Source organism: Schistocerca cancellata, chromosome 5 (genome assembly GCF_023864275.1).
Source record: "Schistocerca cancellata isolate TAMUIC-IGC-003103 chromosome 5, iqSchCanc2.1, whole genome shotgun sequence".
Lineage (NCBI taxonomy): Eukaryota > Metazoa > Arthropoda > Insecta > Orthoptera > Acrididae > Schistocerca > Schistocerca cancellata.
Genome location: NC_064630.1, coordinates 62,324,818 through 62,352,500, shown reverse-complemented (window position 1 = coordinate 62,352,500; position 27,683 = coordinate 62,324,818). Strand labels below are relative to the sequence as shown.

Here is a 27,683-nt window from a genome sequence, read left to right as displayed (position 1 = left end):
AGAACCCCAAAAGTGCCCCACTTGCGACAGGATACTTTCTGGGACTGGATCAGACTCTGAATGTGGCTCCCCGGCAGGGATAAGACTTCCTCAAATCCTGCCCTGAAATGAGATCCATCCTTCATGAAATCCTCCCCACTCCACCAAGAGTGTCTTTCCGCCGTCCACGTAACCTTCGTAACCTCTTAGTTCATCTCTACGATATCCCCAAACCACCTTCCCTACCCTCTGGCTCCTACCCTTGTAACCGACCCCGGTGTAAAACCTGTCCCATGCACCCTCCCACCACCACCTACTCCAGTCCTGTAACCCGGAAGGTGTACACGATCAAAGGCAGAGCCACGTGTGAAAGCACCCACGTGATTTACCAACTGACCTGTCTACACTGTGAAGCTTTCTATGTGGGAATGACCAGCAACAAACTGTCCATTCGCATGAATGGACACAGGCAGACAGTGTTTGTTGGTAATGAGGATCACCCCGTGGCTAAACATGCCTTGGTGCACGGCCAGCACATCTTGGCACAGTGTTACACCGTCCGGGTTATCTGGATACTTCCCACTAACACCAACCTGTCAGAACTCCGGAGATGGGAACTTGCCCTTCAGTATATCCTCTCTTCTCGTTATCTGCCAGGCCTCAACCTCCGCTAATTTCAAGTTGCCGCCACTCATACCTCACCTGTCATTCAACAACATCTTTGCCTCTGCACTTCTGCCTCGACTGACATCTCTGCCCAAACTCTTTGTGTTTACAAATGTCTGCTTGTGACTGTGTGTGTGCGGATGCGCGTGTGTGCGGATGCGCGTGTGTGCGGATGCGCGCGCGCGCGTATACCTGTCCTTTTTTCCCCCTAAGGTAAGTCTTTCCGCTCCCGGGATTGGAATGACTCCTTACCCTCTCCCTTAAAACCCACATCCTTCAGTCTTTCCCTCTCCTTCCCTCTTTCCTGATGAAGCAACCATTGGTTGCGAAAGCTTGAATTTTGTGTGTATGTTTGTGTTTGTTTGTGTGTCTATCAACCTGCCAGCGCTTTCGTTTGGTAAGCCACATCTTCTATGTTTTTAGATATATGTCCATCTTCCTTTCTGCTTAATGTGAATCTTTCTGTTGCTGAATATATGTGATGTATTCTATATTTGTGGCATTGTGATCGTGTAAGTGTATTGAGTGCTTCTAGGTCTGTGTTACTCCATTTCACTACTCCAAATGAGTAGGTCAATATTGGTATAGCATAAGTATTTATAGCTTTTGTCTTCTTTCTTGCTGTCAATTCTGTTTTCAATATTTTTGTTAGTCTTTGTCTGTTTTTTTAGTTCTTCTTTAATATTTGTATTATCTATTCCTATTTTTTGTCTGTATCCTAGATATTTATAGGCATCTGTTTTTTCCATCACTGTGGTTATCCAATATGTAATCTTCTTGTTTAGTGTATTTTCCCTTGACTATGCTATTTTTCTTACATTTGTCTGTTCCGAAAGCCATATTTATATAATTGCTGAATACTTCTGTTACCTTCAGTAATTGGTTGAGTTGTTGATTTTTTGCTGCCAGTAGTTTGTCATCCATGTATAGCAAACGTGTGATTTTGTGTTGGTATGTTCCAGTAATATTACATCCATAATTTGTATTATTTAGCACGTTGGATAGAAAGGACTTTATGAGTCTCCTTGGTATATTCCACGCTTATCTGTATTGGCTGTGATGTGATATTATTTGAATTTGTTTGGATATTAAGTGTGGTTTTCCAATTTTTCATTACTGTGTTTAGGAACTGGATCAATTTAGGATCTACTTTGTATATTTCCAATATCTGTAGTAACCATGAGTGGGGTACACTGTCAAAAGCTTTTTGGTAATCAATGTATGCATAGTGTAGCGACCTTTGTTTAGTTTTAGCTTGATATGTCACCTCTGTATCTGTTATCAGTTGCTCTTTACATCCTCATGCTCCTTTGCAGCAGCCTTTTCGTTCTTCATTTATAATTTTGTTCTGTGTTGTATGTGTCATTAATTTCTGTGTAATGACTGAAGTTAATATTTTGTAGATTGTTGGTAGGCATGTTATGGGGCGATATTTAGCTGGGTTTGCTGTGTCTGCTTGATCTTTAGGTTTCAGATAGGTTATTCCATGTGCAAGTGTATCAGGGAATGTGTATGGGTCTGCAATGTAACTGTTAAATAATTTAGTTAGATGTGAAGGTGAACTTCTTTAGCCCGAAATTTGCTATTTTATCTTTTCCAGGGGCTTTCCAATTGTGTGTAGAATTAATTGCTCGGGTGACTTCATGTTGCAAAATTATCACTTCAGGCATTTGTGGTATCATCTTGTATGTGTCTGTTTCTGCTTGTATCCACCGTGCATGCCTGTTATGTTCTACCGGGTTTGTCCTTATGTTGCTCCAGAAGTGTTCCATGTCTGTTATATTTGGTGGATTGTCTATTTTAATGTGTGTGTTATCTATTGTCTGATAAAATTTCTTTTGGTTTGTGTTGAATGTTTGGTTTTGTTTCCTTCTATTTTCACTTTTTTTTTTGTATCTTCTAAGTCGTTTGTCCAATGCTTGTAATTTCTGCTTCTTTTCATCTAATTGCTCTATCGCTTCTTGTTGTGAGATTTTACCTAACCTTTTTCTTTTATTGTCTGATATTTCATTTCTTATAAATTGTGTTATCTGTCCGATGTCTCTTCTCAGTTTTTCTATTCTGATTTGTAGCCTGTGTTGCCATGCTGGTTTTGTGGGTTTCTTCTGTGTGTTGGTTGGTTCTGATCTCTGCCTAGTGTGTATATTTAGTGTAGTGAGTGCTCCTATATAAACCAGTAGTTGTAACTCTTCCATAGTTCTATTTTCATTTATTTTGTTGTGTATGATTGTGTTGATAGTTGTTATTGTAGTTTAGACTTGTGGGTTATTTGGTGGTCTATGCAAGATTGGTCTAATGTCTGTATTTGTGTCTTTGTATTCTATATATGTCAGCTGAAATTTTTCTTCTTTATCTAACATGTGTGTCACTTCATGTTCGATTTGTGCTTGTTCTGGTGGCTGTCTTAAGATTTCGTTTTCCTCTGATTGTTTAATTGATGCGTGTTGTTCTTTGTTTGTTTGCTCTTGGATGTTTGAGTCCATTACTGTACTTACTTCTTCTTCTTCTGATAGCACATTATTTTGTTCCAGTATTGGTTGTACTTTTTGTTTATGTTTTTGAATTATGACTGGGGTACCCAGTTATTTTTTATTATTACACAGATCTGATCAGCTAGTCATTGTTCTGTTAATAATTTTAATTCTGGGTATCTGGTAATAAATGTTGTGTATACTTGTGATCTGTATCCAGTTGTTTGTTCCTTAGTTTGTTGCTTGGTAATAACAGAACACGAGGTGTCGGTTAATTTCATCTGACCATCTCATCCTCTGTCTTTGTTTTCCTTCTAGAGTGGTTGCAGGAAGCATATCCTGCAAAACACCTCTATTTGGATTTAAATCATTTTCCGTGTGGCTAGCAGTGTCGTTACCATTGTGGACGGGCATAGGGTTCAAGCGTCGTTCCCGACCATGACAGCACTTGTCCGAGGCTTCATTAGTTCTGTCCTGAACCAACTAATCACACTAAAAGGGGGGTTAGCCCTACTAGTGGTTTATTCTTTTCATCGCCTTTTACAACTGGCAGAACATACCGGAGGCCTATTCTTTTCCCGGGCCTCCACGGGGTTTATTATTATTATTATTATTATTATTATTATTATTATTATTATTATTATTATTATTATTATTATTATTAGTACTATCATTAAAGTTTTTGCAAACATATCGTAGATTATATATACTTACTTGAAAACATTCTGATTTTAGATGTCGGCAACTTCAGGAAGTAGAGTTTCCAAATCCCCAACATCTTCATCAGTCTTCAGATAATTCACTGCCTCCAGAAACACCTTCATCGTCATCAGACTCCTAATTCCTCTTCTTCATTCAAAATTGCATGTATTTCAGCACTACTCAAATGTTTTCTTGTCATAATGTAGTTCTTGCACACGCTGAGGCAAAACACTAGCAACAACTGAGGCAAGAAAGGGCGATAGTGGGCATAAATAATAAGTGGGATATGTTAGTTTCATTGTGGCACGTGTTTTGTATAACATCTGTTCAATGTAACATTCATCATTCTGTTTTCATAATGTTACATTCAAGAAACAAAACAAAAAACTTATATTGGAGTCAGCAGGTACTCAGCGCATAGTCCATGACTAAATTTTAATGTGTTGTAAATGTAAAACTGAACAATGTCATTGCATACAAGCTAAGTCATAAATTTTGAAAATAATCATTTTGAAAACAAGGGAGATATATATTTCAAATGTGCTTATGGGGATATATTGACTCCAGTTGTACTAGGAGGGTTAAAATGAATGGGTATATTGGTTGGGATTGTTAATATACGTAGTGTGAAAGAGACCACTCCAGCTCCTGGATCTTAGAGGATAGTAGCTCCAGCAAGAGTATTTCACATGGTTTTGATCTGTGAATGGGTAGCATTATGAAGTTCCGAACTATTCAGATTCCATAGTAGTATTCTCCTCTTAAGCTGCAAAGTCTAAATACAACTTTCTTGTTTTCTGTTAAAACAAAGTGTGAGCAATAAAACGGAACAGTACATTGTCATGCATGCATGTTTTGTTTGAAATTCTGTATAAGGAGAATATATATAAAAGAAACAATTTGTCTAATGGTTAAAATGATCTGATATAGTTTTAAAATTGACTGTGAGGAAGAAAATTAAACCTTACATTTTTACAGCACAGTATTTTTTGTCGTAGCCAGTTTTAATAGAGCGCGTGTGCAGTGTTGTTTGAAAAATATATAGCCTGTATCTGTCCAAACGTTTATTAGAGTATCATGTAAAAATTTGAAGTATATTGGTAAAGAACTTTTAGAGATCTTTGGTAACAATGTTAGACTAAGACTTTTCGTAATGTAGTAGTATAGATTACCATCCTTTCTCTGTAGCTTACACCTGTTATTCAGAGAATTTTGAACATTGTGCACCATTTTATATAGCCAAACACTTTTTGGGTTGACAAACCCTGTGCATATTGTTTGATTTTTCTAAAAATTCTTGTTTCCATTATCAAGCACAATGTTATAACTGCCTCTCTTCTGCCAGTTCCTTTCACAAAACCAAAGTGTTTGCTGTCTAACAGATTTTCCATTTTCTTTTCTATTCTTGTCAACAGTTTTATTGAAGGAGCTGTTGAGCTGTTTGCACAATAATTTTCACACTTATCTGCCTTGCTGTCTTCGGGATTGTGTGAATATTTCTCTGGAAGTCCGATAGTACATCTCCAGACTCATAGTCACACCAACTTGAATAGTTGTTGGTCGCCACTTTCCCTAATAACATCAGTCTGTAAATTTGATAATAATTTAGAAACTCTGAATTATTAAAACGTGTTTGTGAAGAAATGAGCTATTTAAGATTCTTAGAGGACATTCTAATAGTCAAAGTTCTGAACTGAAAAAGTTTCTGTAGGTTATGCTATAGTTTCATAAGTAGTGACAGTTGAGCAAGACTAATTCTCTGATAACCATGTTTGCTGTTGCTTGTATTTTAATGGACTATGTTGCTCTGGTTGATGTAGCTCATCAGCATTTTTAATACACAGAGTTAATTCTGTGCTGTAGGGTAAGGACTATTCCACATGGCTGCAATTGTAGGGCAATGTAGTACCGTGACAGAAGTCAAACAAATAAAATAATCAAGGCTGAGAGGGTGGACCAAGAGACAGCATTTTCCGATATACTGTGCAATGTCTAAGAAATGACAGGCCGTATAATATGCATTTTGATATTGTTGTTGTACACAGCTCACAGTACTCTCGATATCGCTTCTTATTCCTCTCATGGTGTAATGTGAAATATAATTCCTTGTATAATATTTTTCTCAGTATAGGGACTTAGTTGTGCTGTCTCCCCCTCCCTTCATTCCTTTATTTTTTAATTGTATTTTTGTCTGCATCCTCGCCCCCTCCACTGTTGCATCTCCCTCATGCTGTCATCCCCTTCTTTCCTCATCCCTTTGGCTTGCACGCTTCTGTACTCACTCTAACATGCACACAAATTATTTCATACACCACACTATAAATAGAATTTATAATTGTTGATCTCTTTCCACAGTTTCTATTATTTGTTCCAGATGGATTCCATGCTGCAGATATTTCTCGTGTGAAGAATTCAGATGATTGGCTCAGGCGATTCATTGTACACAATGATAATAATGAAAATGCTGCTTTTGACATGTTGTGGGACACTTGTGACTGGAGAAAGAAGTATGGGACTAATGGTAAGTGAATTAGGCATTGTGTACTTCAGATACCTGTTGTTGCTTCCAGTGTGTTGTTTAGATACCCCAGTTTAATAGAAATGGCAAATGTTAGACTGACGTAGTTGTCAAGTCTGAATGCACTTTGAGGTGGTGGATTCAAATCATGTGACTTACTCTGTTCTTACATTGCCTAGACGTACAGTGTGATTGTTCATTTTGTTGGTGATAATTCATAATTGATACACTCAGAGTTGTGAAGCAGGTAGTAAATGAGGGAATCTACATTTTTAATACTATTGACAATTGAATAACGCATAAAGTTACTCACATGCACACTTTACCTTGCCCCGCTTAATTTTTCCAGCATTGCACAGCAACAGTTTTTTTTTAATGTCCATAAGGGATAAAAGAGAAGAGGACATAGATAAATATGAGGTTGGAGATAAGAATTTGACAAACCTATGAAAGACTTAAGTGGAAGCAATGTACCTGAGGTAGACAACATGCCCTCAGAATTAATGAGATCCTTCAAAAAGCTAGCCATGACAAAATTGTTCCACCTGATGTGCAAATTGTACGAGACAGGCGAAATATCCTCAGACTTTAAAAAGACTGTAATATTTCAAATATAAAAGAAGGCAGGTGTTGACAGGTGTGAATATTGCTGAACCATCAGTTTATTAAGTTACAGTTGCAAAATACAGACAAACATTATTTACAGAACAATGGAAAAGCTGGTAGAAGCCAACCTTGAAGAATCAGTTTGGATTCTGGAGAAGTATAGGAATATGAGGCAATACTGAACCTAAGAATCATCATAAAAGATAGGGTGAATAAAGGAAAACTTATGTTTATAGCATTTGTAGATTTAGAGAAATGTTTCAACAGTGCTGACTGGAACATGCTTCCAAATTTTGAAGATAGCAGGGATAAAATACAGAGAGCAAAAGATAATTTACAACTTGCATGGAAACCAGACCCCCCAGTAATAAGATTCAGAGGGCATTACAGATCTGGCTAAATGCAGAGACTCTAAAGACAGGTATGATTGTGTGCGAGTCCTGTTTTGACAGTTAGGGGGCATACCAGAGTGAAGGCCACAGGGCACATCGATAACCAGAATGTGGTGGCGAGTATTCCACTTCTTAGCGTGTAGTAGATGATCTCGGACAGTGCCATTGGTGGAAATGAGAGACCACAAAGTAACACGGCTAACAGGAGGACAGCAGGTAGCAAAGGTGCATTACTGACAAGGGTTAGTGGGACTTGGAAAACCAAGGGCACTTGACAGTAGGAAGACATGTGGGAACTCAGTAACTGAAATATTCATTTCATGGACATGCAGTCAATAAAAACTGAACCAATATAGCTCAAAATTGAGGAAGTGTGCAAATTGGAGACGAAAATTAGATGAGAATGTACATTGAAATATGCTCTGGATGCGACCAATAATTTTTAAATTATTCAAGATGCAACTTTCGTAAAGAGCAGTGAATTTTCAAAATTATACCGAAATGTCTTGAGCAGTTTTCATGACTAAAGTGTCTACATATAGTGCTTGAGCTGTATTGAAACATGCTAACAGAACATTTATACTTGTAATACATTTTGAATTAGGAATCAGAAGCTGGAATGTGCATTAGAGATGTGAAACCTGGTTTTCACATCAAATAACTAGTAAATTGATGGAAGTAGCAACAGTATAATAGAGTAGACGCAGATGTTTTTCTATATTTGCCCAGAATTCATTATGTTTCTGATTGATTAACTGTAAATTAAAATATAGAAACTATCATACTGATTTAAGTGTAAAAATTTCAAAAACTAAGAGTAGCAGCAAAAAAATGTAAGGACATAATTGAAAAGCTGCTATAATTCTGTTCCAGACTGGTGTGCTGTGTGTGAACTAGATGTAAGAAAAATGTAATGTGTGTTTGAGAATTTGCACATGACAGAGCAAAATCTACACTCCTGGAAATTGAAGTAAGAACACCGTGAATTCATTGTCCCAGGAAGGGGAAACTTTATTGACACATTCCTGGGGTCAGATACATTACATGATCACACTGACAGAACCACAGGCACATAGACACAGGCAACAGAGCCTGCACAATGTCGGCACTAGTACAGTGTATATCCACCTTTCGCAGCTATTCTCACATGGAGACAATCGTAGAGATGCTGGATGTAGTCCTGTGGAACGGCTTGCCATGCCATTTCCACCTGGCACCTCAGTTGGACCAGCGTTCGTGCTGGACGTGCAGACCACGTGAGACGACGCTTCATCCAGTCCAAAACATGCTCAATGGGGGACAGATCCGGAGATCTTGCTGGCCAGGGTAGTTGACTTACACCTTCTAGAGCACGTTGGGTGGCACGGGATACATGCGGACGTGCATTGTCCTGTTGGAACAGCAAGTTCCCTTGCCGGTCTAGGAATGGTAGATCGATGGGTTCGATGACGGTTTGGATGTACCGTGCACTATTCAGTGTCATCTCGACGATCACCAGTGGTGTACGGCCAGTGTAGGAGATCGCTCCCCACACCATGATGCCGGGTGTTGGCCCTGTGTGCCTCGGTCGTATGCAGTCCTGATTGTGGCGCTCACCTGCACGGCGCCAAACACGCATACGACCATCATTGGCACCAAGGCAGAAGCGACTCTCATCGCTGAAGACGACACGTCTCCATTCGTCCCTCCATTCACGCCTGTCGCGACACCACTGGAGGCGGGCTGCACGATGTTGGGGCGTGAGCGGAAGACGGCCTAACGGTGTGCGGGACCGTAGCCCAGCTTCATGGAGACGGTTGCGAATGGTCCTCGCCGATACCCCAGGAGCAACAGTGTCCCTAATTTGCTGGGAAGTGGCGGTGCGGTCCCCTACGGCACTGCGTAGGATCCTACGGTCTTGGCGTGCATCCGTGCGTCGCTGCGGTCCGGTCCCAGGTCGACGGGCACGTGCACCTTCCGCCGACCACTGGCGACAACATCGATGTACTGTGGAGACCTCACGCCCCACGTGTTGAGCAATTCGGCGGTACGTCCACCCGGCCTCCCGCATGCCCACTATACGCCCTCGCTCAAAGTCCGTCAACTGCACATACGGTTCACGTCCACGCTGTCGCGGCATGCTACCAGTGTTAAAGACTGCGATGGAGCTCCGTATGCCACGGCAAACTGGCTGACACTGACGGCGGCGGTGCACAAATGCTGCGCAGCTAGCGCCATTCGACGGCCAACACCGCGGTTCCTGGTGTGTCCGCTGTGCCGTGCGTGTGATCATTGCTTGTACAGCCCTCTCGCAGTGTCCGTAGCAAGTATGGTGGGTCTGACACACCGGTGTCAATGTGTTCTTTTTTCCATTTCCAGGAGTGTATTAAAGGACAGCCTCCGCCTTGGGAAGTGACAGTTCTTAAGATGATCTGAAAGGCAGCAGATGTGCTTGTGTGATCTGCCTCAACTGTCAAGTGTTAGAAATTCTGCTTTAGGTGTGTCTATGTGAAACTTGTAATATTTTTTGTCAGGTTGCCGAATAACTGCAGTTTTTAATGAAGAGAGCATACTTGTAATATTTTTTACCTGCTAGCTAGTGTTACATTGTGATTTAGAGAGCTAGTGCTGAACTTATTTTCACCAGTTACCTGAGAAACTTCAACACTTGAATAAAAGATCACAAGAACAAAGCATCAGGCCCAAATTGAATCCTTATTGGATTCTATACTGAATTCAGAGCTTCAGTAGACGCTATTTTAACTATAACCTGTTGTAGATCCTGTGAACAAAAAACAATGCCCAGTAATTGGAAGAAAGTACAGGTCACACCTATTTACAGGAAGGGTAGTAGAAGTGATCCACAAAGCTCTCATCTGATATCCTTGACATTTATTTGCTGTAGCATCTCGTAACATGTTCTGAGATCAAACATAATGAGGTATCTTGAACAGTGACTTCCTCCATGTCAGCCAGCATGGATTCTGAAAACATCAGTCATGTGAAACCCAACTCTCACTTTCCTCACGTGATAAACTGAAAGCTTTGGTCAAGGCAATCAGGCAGATGCAGTATTTCTTGATTTCCGAAAAGCATTTGACTACTCAGTACTACATCTACGCTTATTATCAAAAGTTCGATCACACAGGTTGTGAAGCTAAATTTTTGACTGGATTGAGGGTTTTTTTAGCAGGGAGGACACAGCATTTTATCTAGGATGGAGAGTCATTGACCGATGTAGATGTAACCTCTTGTGTGCCCCAGGGAAGTGTGTCTGGACCCTTGCTGCTTATTTGTATAGTAATGCTCTTGCAGACAATATTAATAGTAGCCGAAGACTTTATGCAGATGATGTAGTTGTCTGTAGTGAAGTACTGTCTGAAGGAAGATGCATAAATATTCAGTCAAGTCTTGATGAGACTTCAGAGTGGTGCAAAGATTGGCAGCTTGCTTTAAATATTCAAAACTGTAAAATTTGGCACTTCACAAAATGAAAAAGTAGTAGTATCCTATACTTGTAATATCAGTAAGTCACTGCCAGAATCCGGCAACTCATACAAATACCTGGATGTAACACAGTGATATGATATGGAATGATCACATAGACTGTCAGGAGAAAGCAGGTGGTAGGCTTTGATTTATGGGGAGAATACTGTGGAAGTGTGTCTACAAAGTAGATCGCTTTCAAATCACCTGTTTGATTGGTTCTAGAATATTGCTCTAGTGTGTGGAACCCATATCAAAATGAATAACAGGGTATATTGAAAATACACAGAGAAGGCAGTGTGAATGATTACAGGTTTGTTTGGTCCGTAGGAGAGTGCCATGGATATGCTGAAGAAATTGAACTGACACTCTTGAAAACAGATGCAAACTATCCTGAGAAATCCTACTTACAAAGCTTCAAGAAACATCTTTAAATGATGGCTCTAAGAGTATACTGCAACACCCCTCCTCCCACCCTCCGCTACGTATTGCTGACATAGTGATTGTAAGGACAGTTTAGATTAATTATAGCACGCACAGAGGCATTTAGTCAATCATTTTTCCCGTGCTCCATATGTAAATGGAAGGGGAAGAAACCATAATAATCGGTAGAGTTGGATGTACCTTTGTGTGTGGACAGCATTTATTTAGCAGTATTATTCATGTGCAACATATTAATGTTTTGTGATTATTTATTAAAATTTCAACACACAGGTGTATCTGTGATCTTTATTCACTCTGTACTAAAACAGGTTTTGTATCTACAGTTTTAAAATAAGTCTCACTACTAAAGAAAATCTGTGTTTGAATTGGAGCAATTGTGTTTTATAGATATTGCTGACACTGTTAAAAGAGACTACCTGGAATGTGGGTTTGTATACACTCATGGAACAGATGTTGATGGAAGATCGCTTCTAATCTTCAACTGCAAGAAACATGTTAAGGGCCAGGGAGACAATGAAGAATTAAAAAAATGTGTTGTCTATTGGATGGAAAGGCTCCAGAGGTAGGGACAGCAAACATACTTTAGTAAAATACAGTTTTGTGTTTTAAAAAATGTATTTCAGTAAAAATATATATATATATATCTCCCAAACACACACACACACACACACACACACACACACACACACACACACACACACACACCTTGTAAAGAAACTTTATTCTGTGGTATTTTCCAGATGTCTTTTTCATTCTTCTAAATGTAGTTGCTTTGCTAAATTACACTGATCACTCAGCCCAGGCATTAAGCTGGATAACTGGCTGACTAGTTTTCTTAAAAAGCTATCTTTGGTATCTTTTTATAGATTTACAGGCCATGAATGCACTTAACATTACACCCTTCTGTAAATCCAGAATGAATCAGTCACTCTACAGCAGAAAATGTGCTATTTTTTAAACTTTGTGCTAGACTGTTATTCTAACTCTAGTTTTGCCCTTTTTTGGGTAATGTTTGTACATTGCCTGTGAAAGGAAAGATATCGAAATCAAGTGCCGGTAGGGCAGACAGTTCTAATACGGTAGGCAGTTATTTGTATTAATGTTTCTTAAGTTTTCTTTCCTATAGTTAATGAAGAGTGATAAGAGTAAAAAGAAATTGTTTTACTGTAAATGGAAGTTGTACTAGAAATTTCTAAAATGTTAATGTCATTTTGGTGTGAATACCTAAAGACAAGGAAACAAATTTGACATGTTCTATAGAATTCAAGGGTGACTGGGAAGTAATTAGACATTTGAATATGGCTATTATACACGCAACTTAAAATGTGAATGAAACTGTGGAAAACTGTTCATGGACATGAAAGCCACTGACAATGACTTCCTCATATTTTCCTATTATAATTCCTCCTGTTGGCTGAAATATTTTATTGGCTATTTCCAACTAAAGTTGTGGCATACGTAACAAACATCAGAAGACTCAAAGCCGTTTTCAGCAGGTAAACGCTATTACTTTCAGTGCTTAGAACCCGAACATGACCAAAATAGACAGTGTCTGCTTAAGATAAGAACTTACATTGATGTAACAAGCTTCGATAATTTGTAATGCCCATTGTTGAATGTAAGATTATCAGAGTGCTTTAGGTTATCTCTTCTAAAGTGTAATGGGATTTTTTTTTCTTTTTTTCCTCCCCCCTCACCAAATGTATTGATAATCAAAATTAAGTGTGATGATGATTCCGTAAAACTTTTTCATATGTTGTGTGTCAGTACAATTGATATTGGGTGAGATTGCTTCCATAATATCGTATGTATTTTGTTGCAGGCTTGATAAAGGAAAACCTATAAGTGTGTTTTTCGATATGACCGAGACGGGTTTATCGAACTTGGATATGGATCTTGTAAAGTACATTATCATGCTCTTTAAATCTTACTACCCAGAATTCCTCAATTACATCATTGTATTTGAAATGCCATGGATTTTAAATGGTAAGAAAACCAGTTTTGTGCTATAGTGCAGTCAATGAACACAAGAGATGCATGAATAGGGGAAAAATTTGTGTAGTTGTAAATGTTTGTACAGTGGTAGGAGGGGGGGTGCCATGAATGACATTCCAAAAGTCCTGATGTTGGAGAGTGAATGTGGAAGTGCTGGGTCATCTGAATGTCGCTTGTTTTGTTTTACTTGAAAACCATGGCTTTTAGTGAAAGTGTTTCCCTGTATGAAATTAAACTAGCCTATGTTAAATTTTCTACTAAAAAAAGTCTGTTCAGATTTTCTCAAGGACAAAGTTTCTGTGTTGCAGAGGATGGAAACAATGCAGATTGTTAAAAATAGTGTTTTCATGTATAAAATTAAGGTTTTTTGATAAACAATGTGGGCCAAGAACAAATATTAAATAAGTGTACCACTTTTAAGTGGCATATTAAGGGATCCATTGAGTTTTGGGTTTTTAACCGGCAGTAAAGGGGGACGTAGAAGCACTAGGGAAGGCAGGTTGAAGGATTGTGGAGGTGACTCCCCTCCTTCATAGGTCTGCAAACAGAACAACAATCAGGTAGATTCTCTCTCACATACACTCTCATCCCCTCTTCCTCCCCTCTCACCACCTCTTTCTCCACCCTCGCTCCCCCACCACCCATTATTCCCCCTCTCTCCCTCCACCACCACCTCTCTCCCTCCACCACCACCTCTCTCCCCCCCACCACCACCTCTCTCTCTCTCTCTCTCTCTCTCTCTCTCTCTCTCTCTCTCTCTCTCCCCTACCCCCCCCCCCCCCTCTCTCTCTCTCTCTCTCTCTCTCTCTCTCTCTCTCTCTCTCTCTCTCTCTCTCTCTCCCCCACACACACACACCACCACCACCTCTCTCCCCCCACGACCCAATGCTCTCACCCCCACTCTGATGCTCTCATCCCTGCCCATGTCAAAAGAAGCAATTACAGGATGTTTCACAATGATACAGTGGCCCTTCTGCAGTGTGCTTTTATTAATCACTTGCTGAGAGTTGTATAGACCTGCTCTGAGGGTGTTTTTGTTGTCCACAAACTGTGTTAGCACTTGTGGAATACAGATATGAATTACTAATACTACTAAAGCAAGAAATGCATATGGGCAGATTCTACATAAATTGGTGCATGCTGTTCTACACTGCTAGGGGGAAAATGATTCTCAGCCATTCTGTATGGCAGTTACAGCATTCTTCCAGGAAAGGTGACTTCCCTCAACACAATTACTTTTCGTTTCTTAGTTTACAGACTGACTGTACCTTCCCAGCATTTCCTGTCCAGTTGTCTTACATGAATAGACAAAATAACTTCATTGAGTTTATGTTTATGTAGTAGAGTTATTTTCAGTGTGTTAAGGGAGTACTTATTTTCAGCTGTTACATCAACTTTTAAGTGTTTCTATAAACAGTGGCTGAGAAGTGTTCAGTTTGTAAAATGTAATGTTGTCAGTGATTATTGGTAACAAAGGGACCTTTCTGTTGTCTTGTCATTGTCAGTGAATTGTAAAGTTGTGTAACAGAGTTGTAGTCACGTAGTGGGGAATGACCAGGAAGTTACTGAACTGTTGACTGTGTTAGTGGCAGACAGCATAATATCTTCCGTTCAGGAATTGCTGCTGTTTGTACAGTGGGCTGCACTGAGTGAAGCCATTTATCACACATGTACACTATATCTTCCAAGATATGTTGGGGGATTTGATGTTGAGGTAATGCATCATAGCGAAAAACACCCTGTAGTTGATTCTTGTGACCGAGTGGGGACTCACTTGCTCGTTCTTCAGTTTGCAGATCTATGGAGGACAGTAGTGAATGGCTACAGTCCAGAGACCTGCCTTCCCTCACTCTCTTCTGTGCCTCTCCCCCCCCCCCCCCCTCCCTCCCATTTCCCTACCCACTGCCACCTGTCATGTCCCCAGAACACAGCTTACCCCTTCAAACAGCTCTACTCCACTTAGATGTGGTGCACATTTAATATTTGTTCTCAAGCTACTTTATGTAAAAGTAACACCCTTGTATCTCGGAAATAACTTTTATTTCATTAATAAATAGAAAACCTTGTACCTTGACTATTAGTAAGCCAATGAGGGGCAATGACCTACATGCTGTACTCCAGTGAAGAAGAAAAGAAACCACATATATTTTAGGCAACCATATTAAATGAGAAAACCACGCATAACTTTGGAGATAAGAGGTTTTCATAATAAGCTGATTATAAATATTTTTATAGCATTAAAACACTATTTTAATAGTCTGTGATTTTTTCTATTCCCTACACTTCAGAGACTTAGTCCTAGAGAAGAACTGAATAGGATCTTTTTTTATGAAATTTAATGGGAAACGTTTTTGCTAGAAGGCATGGATTTTTACTTATTCAAGAAAAACATAAAAGTGACCTTTAAATGATCCATTGCTTATACCCCACCTGTCGTGTTTCTTATTGTGTTGTTTGTGGCACTCCCTCCTATCACTTTACAAATACATTTATTTTCCTCTGTTGATTGGACTACTTTAAAATAATGGTACATGTTATTTATTTAAAGATTAAATTTGATTGGAAGTCATCTTTGGAGTAAAAGAAAATAGTTTTTGTGTTAGAAGGAACATAGGATTCAGTCCAGGCTCATTAAGTTCTGGCAATGACGAGAGTGTTTACTTCAATCTACTTTCTTAAAAATGAGGCAAATAAGACATTGTGAGGTTAACAACTAAACCCCAATTCTCCGTTGGCCACGTTCAGGAAAAGATGCAGAATGGGCCTCTTTTGTTTGAGGCAAAAGTCTCTACTCAGTCATGAGCCTCACTTCCCTGTACTTCTTGTCTTGACTCCGGGTATTATTTGCACTGTAACTGTTAGGATTATGTACCAGTGCAGATGACCCCACCGCAATGAAACATCTTGCAACCTACCTACAACTTGTGCCAACAGCCAGGGTCAGCACACCTTACCCTCAAAAGTGTCCCCTATCTATAAAATGCAGCAGAATGTAATAACAGAAAACACTTAATCAGTTGTTGCTGTCAATAAAATTCTTTTGGGTTTGAGGCCACATTGTCATCTGTAAAATTCCTACATTTTGGCAACTGTTGCAAGGTGCCTTCCTCAGGGTGTATTAGCAATACTACCTTACCCTCAAACATTATTGTGCCTACTGTATAAGCCATGCCAACGCTAAGAAAACACCAGGAGAGATGTATATGTTCATTCACATGGATGTTTCTACCATATGGTTGCCTCTTCACACAGTGTTAAAAGCAGATAACTAATGATATCATCCTCTGTAATATTTCCCTTCTTCCAGACAGAGCAAACACATATCCCAAAATAAAGTTAATGCAAGAATTCCTCCACCTATCCTTCTGCTTAGAGACTTCAACAAGTATATTCCCCTTTGGGATAGTATCATCAGATGGGAAAGGATTTGGATTTCAAACTGTGTTATCTCAAATACTAGATAGCAACCTGTTTTGGTCCAGCTGGTGGCAAGTCTCAGCCGTGATCCTTAAAATTTACCCTTTCAGTCTTGTTACATTGCTGTGATAGCACACATAGTCAGTGACAACTTTACAGTAGTCCTGTCACTTCCATGTTATTCATCAGACTGGCTGCCAAGCTGGGAACGTCTCTTACTACATTGTAGTATCTCCGCTGACCCATCTGTCCTTAACCAAATACTTCAGAACCTATTTTGTGGCGGCATCAGTACCTACTTCTTAGAGTGCTACCTTCTAAGAAAATACAGAGCAGGTGAAAGGTGAGTGAATGAAAATTAATGCCCTAGACTCATCTCTCAGGACAGCCCTAGGTCCGTGGCATTCGATAAGCCCCATGTGCTCCCTCCCCCTGGTTATGCCAAATGGTGAGCATCTCAGGGAGCTAAGTCTTCATTGAATGGGTTCAGGTTTGATGATTATGGATTTCCTGAGCATGCTTCTGTGACCAATGTGCAGTGCACTGGTGGAATGTTGCGTGTCACAGGGACTGAGAATCTTGGCTGAAACACCCAGATCAAGAGGATGGCGAAAACTTCTACAGAAATCCCTCAGTCTCAAAGTGTGCTGCATGCTGGTGAGATGTTTGAATGTTGAATTGGAACAGTCATTAGCAGCAACCTCTTTCCACACCTCAGTTGTATAGTGCTTATCCAGGCAAGCAGGGCACTGTCTGGGAGGACCTTTGTATCCCCAGCTGTTTGTGGGAACATTATGGCTGATCATTTAGGTACCACGACTCCAAAAACAATGAGTATACTGTCTGGGAGTATTCACAGCCAGTCTACTAAAAGACTGAGGGCAGCTAGTCATCCTGATAATCTGGTTGTCTTTAGTAATACAGCTTATGAAGTCATAAACCAGACTGTGTTCCTAGTGATGAAAGAGGAAAAGGTGTAGAGAGGCTTGCTAGTAGCTTAAAATCTATTAAACAATTGTGTAATGGTTCCTTACAGGTTGAAGCTAACAGGTCAAAGCAGGTGGAACTTCCAGAAGTCAAAAAAAGGGTGACTCTGACCCAGTTGTTGAGATGCACATTCCCTCAACTTGAGCAATGGTGTGCGTCACAAACAGTGATATTATGGGCATAGTTATCTTGAAACTGAAACAAGAATGGTATTCTGGAGTAAGGAAGTGTTGAACAAAGGGTGTGAAGAAATAATGGAGAAATTGAGAAGACCACCCCTCCCATTATGGACATAGATGACACTGGTAGTTACGCCACTATGCTGTCTGTTGGTTGACAGCATTGAAAGCATGATCAGTACCTCTACTATCCCTCAAGGCATATCCCATGGCATAGGCTGTCATTGGATCAAAATGGACATTGTTTTTACAGGTGTACTGTCTTCTTCTCTATTTAATCCATACAAGAGTGCTCATGACTTCACTGTTTAGTGCCCTAAAACACACTAATCATCATCATCATCATCATCATCATCATCAGATTCATAATCAAATGGTTCAACACTGGAATACGGATCATAAATCGTTGAACTAGCAGTGATGGAACAGTATTATCATTCCAATTGTTATGTGAGAGGAAACTTCCAACTTCCAGTGACTGCACTAGATGGACCAGTCTGGCAAACATGCTATGCAAATAGCTCAATAGGATGGTGGAAGGTTGACTGTGAAATGTACAGGAGGCACAAGGCCTTCTGTCCACCTATTAGTATGGCTTCCAGGAGCAGTGGTCTAAAATAGTTGGAAAGGCAATCTGGAAGGCTTTTTCCAAGTACCTACACCTTATTGTTGTCTTATTAAACTCGAATAAAGCATATGATACTGCCTATTGTCACTATCTTGATCACATTCCAAGGCTGGAGTTTGAGGTGCTTTGTTGATTTTGTCTGCCACTTCTTGCTGTCATTGTTTTGGGGTAGTTGGCACATCTACCAGCTTCTCACAGGCTAGGAGAATAGTTTCTCATAGGGCTCAGTGTTAGAACTTGCCCATCTCCTTGACAACTATCAATGGACTTGGGACTCCTTGTGTCTGGCAGTTACTGCTGCTCTTCAACAAATTTTGCAGATGGCACAGTTCTGTCTGTGTGCTTAGCTGAACCTTTGTCTCAGGCCCCCCAACCATGGCTTTCAGTTTTCCACTGCCAAAACTAGAGTCACACATTTTTGTCACCGCTCTTATCATCCATTGTAAGGTACTGGAGCAAGGGAGTAAATATCGAATATTAATATATCAAGTCACTCATTACTTAGGAAATCCAGAGTAATAAATGTTTTGAACACCTTAGTTCAAGAAAACTGTTTATGGCACAGAAACTTAATCTTGATCACAAATGTGAATACAAGCATCTACTTTTTTATATCCTGTGCTTACCACTCTGGTTACTGTCTTAACTGCTAACAATAAACCAATTCAGTAAACACGCTCCAACAGAACATGAAATGATTCATACCTCATGTGGTTTTCTACTTATTTGTTCACAGTCCTATCTGCTTGGCACTTGGGCTACTTTTATGCTTCCTACAAATCATTTTTCACTCAGTGCTCCAGCAGCAACTCCACTCACCACACTGCCCTCCACTTGATTCCACATAAACCAAACGCCCCCTAAACGACAAAGATACCTTAAATTCCCTCACTAAATCCTTCTTCAAATTTAACGGATATGGAAAACAAAAAAAAGAAAAACGTGTGTCATTAAAATTTGGATCTCACAAACTAATGCAATGTTACTGTTTCATCCTGCATTCATATACAATTATTACAAAATTGAGGGGTGCATGTTTATCATGCCCCCAATAATAAGAGAACAGAGATTTAACTTTTAATCAAAACCTGATATGAAAAATTATTTCACTAATAATTCAGTTGTACAAATATGCAACTCAATTTATTGAATGCATCAGACTAATACATCTTCACAACTGCATCATATTGAGTTTGAGTCATTGCTAGATTTTTATTTTCACATGCTCTAGATTGAAATACTAACTTTTGTGTGGCGAAAAAAAGAAGGGAAATTAATAAAACATGAATTGAAATACACTTTACATCATATTATCACTTCTGTATAGAAGTACTCTTAAGTTTTTGGTGTGTATATAAGTATCTCACGGTACATCGTGGTGAGGCATGTCATATATGTCATGTTCACAGTTGGAGGTAATTGCTCCCACCTGGTGCTGGCTGTGTGACTGGTGGAGGAACAAATGCCAACCCCCCCTCCCTCCTCCCAGAATTTTTGTGCCTGGGCAGTATTTATCTCTGAAATCAGCTCAGCACCAGGCTTGGCGGAGGGGGCAGACTGTTACTCGTCCTTGCTCCCACTGTTGCAGTTAGCTCTCGACGTGCTGAAAACATGAAGTAAATAAAAATCACAGTTGAGCTCCACTAAAAGTTCAACAAATTAACCTACTGTAGTGTACTAACTGTAAGTTAGTCTTTGGGGTTCCCTATTCACTCTGTTAATGTCAGACACAATCCCTTTTGCTCTAGCATCGCTGCTTGGGTGATTCCCTTTCATTGCTAATAAAATTTTGAAAATTAATAAAGTCATTTACATCTATTAAGTTTTTATGAAACAAGACTGTCCTGACTGTTACTACAGTGTAACAAGGCATGCAGTCTCTCTTTTAGATGGTTGTGAATCTTCTGCCTTGTTAATTAATTGAAACCCTCAGCTGCTGACAGGTGTTGTTGATATACCTTGATGGGGACAGCTGAAAATGTGTGTCCCGACCGGGACTCGAACCCGGGATCTGCTTACATGGCAGATGCTCTATCCATCTGAGCCACCGAGGACACAGATGAATAGCACGACTGCAGGGACTTGAGCCGTGCACACTTCCCGTGTGACCCACATTCCCAACTGTCCACAATCTACATATGTAATGTACCTAATAGATATTTGTACATCCACTCATTACTCACGCACATTAAGGTGTCAATTCCCGTAAGAGTTCAGGCAACCTGTGCGCATTTGCACAGATGAAGGTCAATGGCTGGGACATCAATGGTATCTGTTCTTTCAAGAGCAGTTACTTTCTTCATACTTCTGCTTTGTGTTTCCCCTTTTATCCTTGCTTCATTCCTCTTTCATTGTTGCGTATTTCCTCTTTTTATGTTCTTTCTCTGCTATTTTGGTCTGTTTACTAGTGTCCACTTTATTTCACTTGTTTTTCTTCTGAGAAGTCTTCTTCCAAGACTGCCACCTCAAAAATTTGCATGGCTGTTTGTCATTTTTTTGAGCACGGGTTTCCCTCCTGTCCTCCATTAGCTTTGTTGATACTACGCCAATGTTTTCCTCTTCCATTCAGATGATAGGCCAGCCTTCTTTAAAATTTGCAAAAAACATGTCAGGGTTTGTCGCACCTTGCAGATCAGATTTGTGAACTTTGATTGTGAGTGACATTCTACTACTGCAGTTCCACTGTGTTCGCAACTTGACACTGTCTCCGTTTCCTTTATTTACTCCTGTTCATCTTCTTTGAATTTGGTTACATTATTGTGCACTGCTTGTATGTTGCTCTTTTCTTTCTAATTTTCTTTCTTATCAAAATCTATACTGACTCGGAGATCTCCACTTACAGCTACAACTTGGTATTATTTTTGTAGATCTGCACCTGTTTCATAACTTCCAACTTGATTGATAGTTCCCAATTTTTCAAATTTGGCACAAGTCCTTTCATTAATTAGTTCTTCCAGATCCTTTACTTTTTGCACCCCCAGTGCTTCTTTTTAAGTATGATACCCATGAATGCATTGGGTAGACTGTATATTTTCGATTCTCTAATAGTCATCTCTTCCTTTTGTTGGCCTCCACACCCTCCTGAACTTGGCATGCTGCTGTATATAATTTTATGTCCCATTATCTCATCATCATCCACAAAAGTGGCTCATTATATTTGTCCCCTTGTTCTACTTTATTCTCTTGCTGTTCCTTGTTTATCCCCAAAAATTTTTCTTCTGTTTTGGCAGTATTGATAATTTGCAATTGTAGTGGTTATAATCTGCAATTGGACTGGTTTAATAATCACCCCTAATTCACACTACGTCTTCACACATTATTCCACATCCCAAAAAGTACAATTGTTGCAGTAAAAAATTCAACTGCAGCAATTCCAAGCAAAACTAAGACATTGCTGTGGTTGTGTTGTGTGGCGTGCTCTGCAACATTGTAGGTTGCTCCCTGGCATTTCTGTAACTTCTTCTGTTGTTCAATCATGTAAATGCAATCTATTCATCCCATGCACTGTTTGTTCAACACTCCATTGTGGCCAGTTGTTTCACTGTGCTGACTCCTACTCACCACGTGACAGTGGGTATCCACCTGGCTGTTGTCAGCATTTACTGCCAGTCCTTCCAATATTACTTTCTTGTCAGCTGAACTGTGATGTACATTGTTACAAGACATAAAAATAATTTTCGTGTGCCACCTTGTGTAGTGTTCAGAGTGTAGTTGTGTGCTGTGGTCTTGATTGTAATTATTTATGTACTTTGGTCTTGTTTATAGTGGAGTTACCTACTCTGGTCTTGATTATATTGAAGTCCCTGCATTTCTTTTGCTTTTATGTGGAAAATTGTCTACTGTACCACTAAACATTACTTCCTTCTGCATTGCTTTCCATCACTGTTATGCACACTGCAAACCACAATGTATTATGCGTAAAACACAGACCACTCTGGCAACATTGTGGCTTGAACTGTGCACAGCTTTTCAACAGACAGTAGCTGACATTTGGAGGACTGTCATCAGTGATTCAGATGTGATATATCAACTGATCTTAATTATGCTCATCTTCTTATATTGGTGTGACCACTACCAGACTTTCAGCATGAAAGCCAACTAGTAAGCTTTGTGCATTGGCAACATCAATAAGCTTCTTTATTGGCGTGTTATGGAACATGATGATGTTTACATGGATATTAGGTTCAGCAATTTGGTCATGTGCATCCCATTTCTCTATAATCAAGTTTATCTCCGTTTAGTAAACTTTCTTTCTGTTTTTCACCTTCTGTCCACCATCAATTCTATCTGTGTATTTTATGCATAATTTTCCGTAAGTTTTATGTATCGATTAATTTTGGCCCATTCTTAACACTTTGAAATTTCAGTCTTAGCTGTTAGCTCACTGCTAATGCGAAACTTCTTACACATTTTTTGCCTACTTTTTTGTGTTTAGATTGCTTTTTTCCTCCCTTCAAGTAGGTATTTTCTTTTGTTTTCTTTCTCGTACCCAAGTGAATGAAATTTTAAAAAGATCAGGAAGATGGAGATAGATAGCTTCCGGTAACAAGTAAGTAAATATGGCTATTTGGTCGAAGACAGCATTAACATTAGTTTTTTACATTCCTATTGAATCAAATGTTCAACTATGTTACATATTCAGAAGTCTGTTGTAAGCCAACTCACACAAACCTTAGATATAACCATTTTCTTCACTTTGCGGTCATAAGAAAGTTCCAAATATTGGTGCAGTCATTGTTGAAATTTTCTGTGCCTTTACAAGGAAACGTGTAAAAGTTGGATTGGGCATTTCTCTATATACCCTCTGTAACATTATGTTTGTTGCATTAGTAGGTATCAAACAAATAAAAGATAAAAAAAAATCTATTTCAGCTGCTTTTAAGATAATCAAATCTTGGCTGCCGGCAAAAGCAGTTCAAAGTATGAAAACAGTAAACAAAGCATCATTGAAGGATGTGGTTCCACAAGAATGTACCCTGAAAGCTTGGGGTGGCATAGATGATTATGAATTTGTCTTTGTACCTGAACAAAGGTCTCAACCACATGAGAAGACAGATGAAAATAAAAAGAAGGTAAATAATTTGTGACATTTCATTTATTAGATTTTCTGTATGAGAATCTAGTTTGTACTGTTCCGGATGACTTAGTCAAATTTTTGTTAAACAAGTTCTTAAAATCAATTATTCATAGCAAACATAAAGTAGAATGTTCCCAATAGGGAACATTGAAAGATTTGTTTAATTTGTAGTTGTATCTTCAAGTACTTTAACTGATAAATTGCTAATATAGTTCTTTGGTATTAATATGTACTTTCATACACTATAGCCTTCATTAACACATTTTGTGTAGTAATGTGTTGCACGCAAATTGGTAGACATACTTAACATGCATTTGTTATTTTTAGGTGCATTTTGCTGATGGTTCCCCCACAAATGAAACATTTTTAAGTGTTGGGGATACACAGCAGAGGGCAGACACTGCAATAAGTAAGTTTCTAATTTTTAATGTCAAATATGGTGATATAGGCATCTATTTTTCATACAACACTTTGTTTTCAGGTTCTGCCCTTGTCATATCACCAGCAGATACCATAAATTTTGCTTTTGATGGAACAGAATTGACAGGAAGTATAACTTTAATGAATACTGATGAAGGAATTATATCATATAAGGTAATGAAATTACTGTTTAAAAATAATAATCTAGAAGTTATTTTCATTGTTTCTTCAATTAAGTTCAGTGTAACCTGTAATGGCATGGACAACATGCATTGCTAAAGATTTCAGCTTTCTATATTACTTTCCCAATGGTTTCATTGTTTAGAAACAGTGGTTTAAGCAAATTAGCTCTTACATGATTAAGTTTTGAATTTTGTTTTCTGTGCAAGGTCTTTACAAAATATTTATCTATTTTATGGGTGGAGTGTGTGAGTGGGTGCAATGGTAACTGCAGTGTGATGTTAAAATACAAATGATATTCCTACTTCTGCATATTCTTCTTTTCAGCAACTTATTTAGGCTATGTTCTCCTCTCATCAGATAACAATGTAAGCTTATTTACTTCATATGGATTAGGTGCTACAGCTTGTGATTTTCTTTCTTTCTTCTGTCATTTCTTATTAGAATTGAAATATACTGACAGAAACAACAAATTAATGTGCTTTTCAGTAACCTTGGACCCAACAAAGGCAGTCTTATTACTGCACATGCTGTAACACACAAACTGTACATTAGAGAATTTTACACTGAAATAAGAGAATGTGTGTTCAAATGTCTACACAGAATAAAAATGTGAAAAGGTACCGATAGCTTTCTTGTAGTGTCATATCATATAATTTTGGATCACAATTAAATATGCCAAATAACAGTATATGAAAGGCATGCATTATCAATGATTGGGCTAATAGTAAGAGTATGAATGAAAAAATGAAAAATTTTTTGACATTACATAACCCCCTTAGTAACTACGCAATCACAGTTAGCCTGTTTCTTATAACAACTATACTGACAACATATTGATCCATTAGTTTTTTTATACATGGATGAATATCACTTGGCTGTCTCTTCTGACATATTTGTCCTTATTTACATTATAGTCAAAATTTCTACCTATGAACATTTCTTATCCATTGTATTTTCCATTGTACAAATACAATATCTGATTGATTATAGGTTATTATTCATCAATTTACAAATGGAAAATAAATTCAAATTTCTGTATTTATACAGTTGTTTTCACATACATGAGAGTTCACTTCATATCTTATGACTCGGGTATTTCACAAGCGACACTGCACAACTAGCTAAGTTCCCCAGCCAATATAACAATATAACCGAATAGTAGATTGTGGTGTTGTGCAGAAGTTCTCTCTCCTCCTCTTTTTTTCCTTGTGCTCTCTCTCATAGGGCAGGGTCCACTATTTTGACAATGCAGGGTTTACATGGATAACTGTTTGTATTGAACGAAACATTAAGAAACTTTGACTAATGTCATAATTTCAGTTCGAACACACTGTCCACAAACAAGATTGATCATTTAGCTTTATGTACTTAAATAGGTTTGTTCCCCTCAGATGCACCAAGAACAGCAAGAAAATTTCTTCAGCAACTGTTTTGCCAAATTAATCTGTGTTAGTAGTTATAATACACAAAGCCCTAGCTAATTTCTCATCAGTTAAAAATCTTATATTGAGCACAAGTGTCACTCAATATTTTTATGCCATGTCACCTTCTCATAGAAAGTATCTATTAGGACATATCTATAAACTAGCCTGAATAGGAAGTCAGTACTTTAGCTTACTTAATAGCCTCCTTACTGGTTGTGTTACACCCTCAAAGGGATTTGTTAGTTCTTTGTTCCTTTCGTGTACAGTAATTCCTACTTTTGCTTACTGTCAGTCTCTGCTACTGTTTAATCTCCGTTGTGATAATGTCTAGTTACCCATTATTTCTCTACTTCTCTTCTTCACAAGTTTTATGAAGGACATCCTATTGTCCCAAGTAACTTAAAATTGAATTGACTCTTGAACACTACTCCTCAGTCATTTTCTTGCATATGTAGGTGGGCTTCTTACTGATTAGGCCTAACACTTTCTAATGTAGTTGGATAGGTAAAAAAAAAAAATCTATTCACCAATCAATGGGAGGAGGACACACACACACACACACACACACACACACACACACACACACACACACACGCACACGCACACGCACAGAATTGGGGCAGTCCCTATGACGAAGCAAGCTGGGATATTTTTACTTCCCCTCTTGTTTTGCCGTCTGCCTCCTTAAAATTAATTTTTTTCGATTTTAACTGATTACCATTAACATACGTGAATATAATCTGCATTTTCATAAAAGAGAAAGGTCAGCCCACAGTTTTAAAGAGTTTTACACCAAATCTAATTTTGTGCATAGTTTTATTTATGTAATTGATTTTCTAATTTATTTTGATGATTCCTATTAGTATCCTTTGTTATAGGGTGAAATCAGTAATTGTTTCATAACTTAAATTCTGTTGTTCACATATAAACAAATATAAATTCTGTACTAAATGTAAACATTTGGAAGACAAAATACTAGTAATCTTAAAGTATCTATTTGACTCTCTTTGATAACATGTTGGCAAAACCAGCCCTTCATTAATTCCAAAATAATTAAGTTTTGTCAAAAGTATTGTTTGTCTACTTATATTTGTTAATTTCATGATTTAAACAAATAATTCAGCCTAACTCTTGTAGTAGAAGAAACTGTTAAAAGATGGAATTTTTCAATGTATTCAGTTAATTTAATGAGTTAAGTTTTAATTGTAATTTCTGTAAATTTAACTTTGAACAGTGGGTAGTTTCAGTACATATTATTGTGATGATATATAAGTGCTCGATTTTTGGTCACAAGACAGTCTGTCCACGGCCGAGTTTGACGAGAAACCTGTGTTGGTTAAAACAACAACAATGCTTCAACTTAACTGTGGAATAAGTGTTAAACAATTAGGCCGTGTGTACAAACAATGATAGTGTCTGCTCCATATGTACCTTTCTATTCTTCAAGAACTGTGAACTTTGTGGTTAGGTTTTTACTGCTCGTAGACGTTAAATAGTAAACTAGTGTAGCAGTATGTGGACATTTGCCTACAAACTATTAATGAGGCTGATCGAAAGTTCAGCAGTAGTGCACTGGCCAAATAACTGTTTGTTATTGAGGGGTTGTGTACGGTGAAATTAAAGTACTGTGAAACGAAACTGTGCACTTGTCGGCTACATTATTTACAGTAGTCAGTGTCGGAATCCACAACCCATTCTTCAGGTGGTCAAGCAGTGCAGTACGTCGACACTGAGGACAACAAACGAAGGAAATAAAACAGTCAGTCTTTTGTCCTCACCCTGTCCAGTAAATCTCCCCTGACCTGGGATTCTGAGTGACTTTTCCGAACTGTACCCCTTTTCCTTCTGAACTGTATACCCCTTTTCCTAAACCTCTCCAGTCCTTTTCCTTCAGCCCTCGTCGTTCCGCTTCAATATTTCTGCCGGAAGGAGCCACTGTCTCTGAAAACTTGGATAAGTTAAACCTTTTTGTGTGCGTGTTCTCCTGCCGCCACTTGGTGGTAGACTTTCTTTATCTATCCAGTTACATTATATTGTCAATAATTAATTATTTTCATTAATTAATGCTTTCATGACTCTCACTTATTGGTTCATTTAAGAATTTTACCATTGTTTAGGTAACATTCAAAA

The 27,683-nt window shown here is 38.6% G+C and overlaps 1 protein-coding gene and 1 non-coding gene across 2 annotated transcripts in view; one reads left to right on the top strand and one right to left on the bottom strand.

Annotated features, from left to right (window-relative positions):
* The window catches only part of LOC126188906 (motile sperm domain-containing protein 2-like), a 100,532-nt gene that overhangs the window by 43,515 nt on the left and 29,334 nt on the right, over window positions 1-27,683 (top strand). The window contains exons 2-7 of the mRNA XM_049930604.1: window positions 6,193-6,339; window positions 11,631-11,805; window positions 13,066-13,229; window positions 23,322-23,521; window positions 23,854-23,935; window positions 24,008-24,120. Of these exons, the coding sequence (XP_049786561.1) occupies window positions 6,193-6,339; window positions 11,631-11,805; window positions 13,066-13,229; window positions 23,322-23,521; window positions 23,854-23,935; window positions 24,008-24,120 (881 nt within the window). The remainder of the gene's footprint in view (window positions 1-6,192; window positions 6,340-11,630; window positions 11,806-13,065; window positions 13,230-23,321; window positions 23,522-23,853; window positions 23,936-24,007; window positions 24,121-27,683) is intronic.
* On the bottom strand, window positions 20,433-20,504 carry Trnat-ugu (transfer RNA threonine (anticodon UGU)). Its single transcript has one exon. It is a non-coding gene; the product is annotated as a tRNA-Thr (tRNA).